General features: G+C 37.3%; 1 protein-coding gene across 1 annotated transcript in view; it reads right to left on the minus strand.

The window, feature by feature from the left end:
- Positions 1-853, minus strand: part of LOC111241861 — a 1,830-nt gene extending 977 nt beyond the window's left edge. The window contains exons 1-2 of the mRNA XM_022782203.1: positions 833-853; positions 599-754 (exon numbers count right to left, since the gene is read on the minus strand). Of these exons, the coding sequence (XP_022637924.1) occupies positions 599-754; positions 833-853 (177 nt within the window). The remainder of the gene's footprint in view (positions 1-598; positions 755-832) is intronic.
- Between the last annotated feature and the right edge of the window lie 355 nt (positions 854-1,208).

Consider the following 1,208-nt stretch of genomic DNA (forward strand, 5'->3'; position numbering starts at 1 on the left):
GATTTCCATCAAGGGAAAATCTCTCCACCGCCCAGGCCTACAATATGATGAAAATCTTCACTAACACATATATCAGAATGTACAAAATTCATATAATTGACTTCAACAACTACAACGAATTTTATCTGCAATACCGCAACATTGCCACTTAGACTTAGCGAACTGCGGATTTGTCCAACCAATAATTTTTTCATGCCTTTATTCAAACTATCAACTAGGTGTTTATGTACACCGGTAGCCCAATCATATAAACAGAGGCTATCTAGGTCATCTAACACTCTTGATGGCATGTTAGCTACTACCTTAGACTTTCTAGGAAAGAAAAACACAACCAAACAAACAAATATATACAACCTACAAACAACATCAATGTCTGTGTTTTTGTCTACAACAATCACATTAAACACTTCAACCAAGTCATTCAAAGACGTGCTTTTTCTGTTAAACATTTTCCAACCAAACCTTCTATACATTCATCAAACGGTATTTCTAAACCTCCTATACCTAAACCCGTCGTCATGAAAACATCTAAAACGGTAAATGGAACCAGTTGATGACTCAGCCTAAAGCTAACGTCATGCCCGGCCCACCGACATACCATCACCTTAATTAACTCACAGTTTATGTCCACCTTTTCATGTAGGTACACACACCACCTGAAAGGTGTCTCACAAATTCGTAGAACATGATCTTCTCTCAACAAACGATTCATTCCAATAATATAAGATGAATCCAAAGAAGTACGAACCCTCCACTACAACACATAAAGAAAACATTGTTAATATTAACAACAAATTATCCAACTAAATTAAAGTAACAAACTTTATCTTACATTTGGGATTTCGGAAGCCATTCCAACTGAACACAAAATCAAAACACCAAAGAGGCCAAATATCAATACTTGGTTAGGGTTTACAAAAATAAAATTAACCCCTAAACAACAACATTATAATGAGAAGCGAAATGATACACAAAAACCCAAACCACCAAAACGCGACAATGGCAGCAAATGACGAAACAAACACGAAGCCCAACCAAACCAAAAACGACATAGCTACACTACAGGCTTACCTTCTCAATGATCGCCTTTCCCTGGTTGAGATAAAACGAAAGGAACGCAGCAATGAAGATGGTGGCAAACGAAGAACAAAGATGTTGGAGAGAAGGCGAAACTGTTCTCAGCAAAAGTGAAACGAAAATGAAACCGC

Source organism: Vigna radiata, chromosome 6, assembly GCF_000741045.1.
Source record: "Vigna radiata var. radiata cultivar VC1973A chromosome 6, Vradiata_ver6, whole genome shotgun sequence".
Lineage (NCBI taxonomy): Eukaryota > Viridiplantae > Streptophyta > Magnoliopsida > Fabales > Fabaceae > Vigna > Vigna radiata.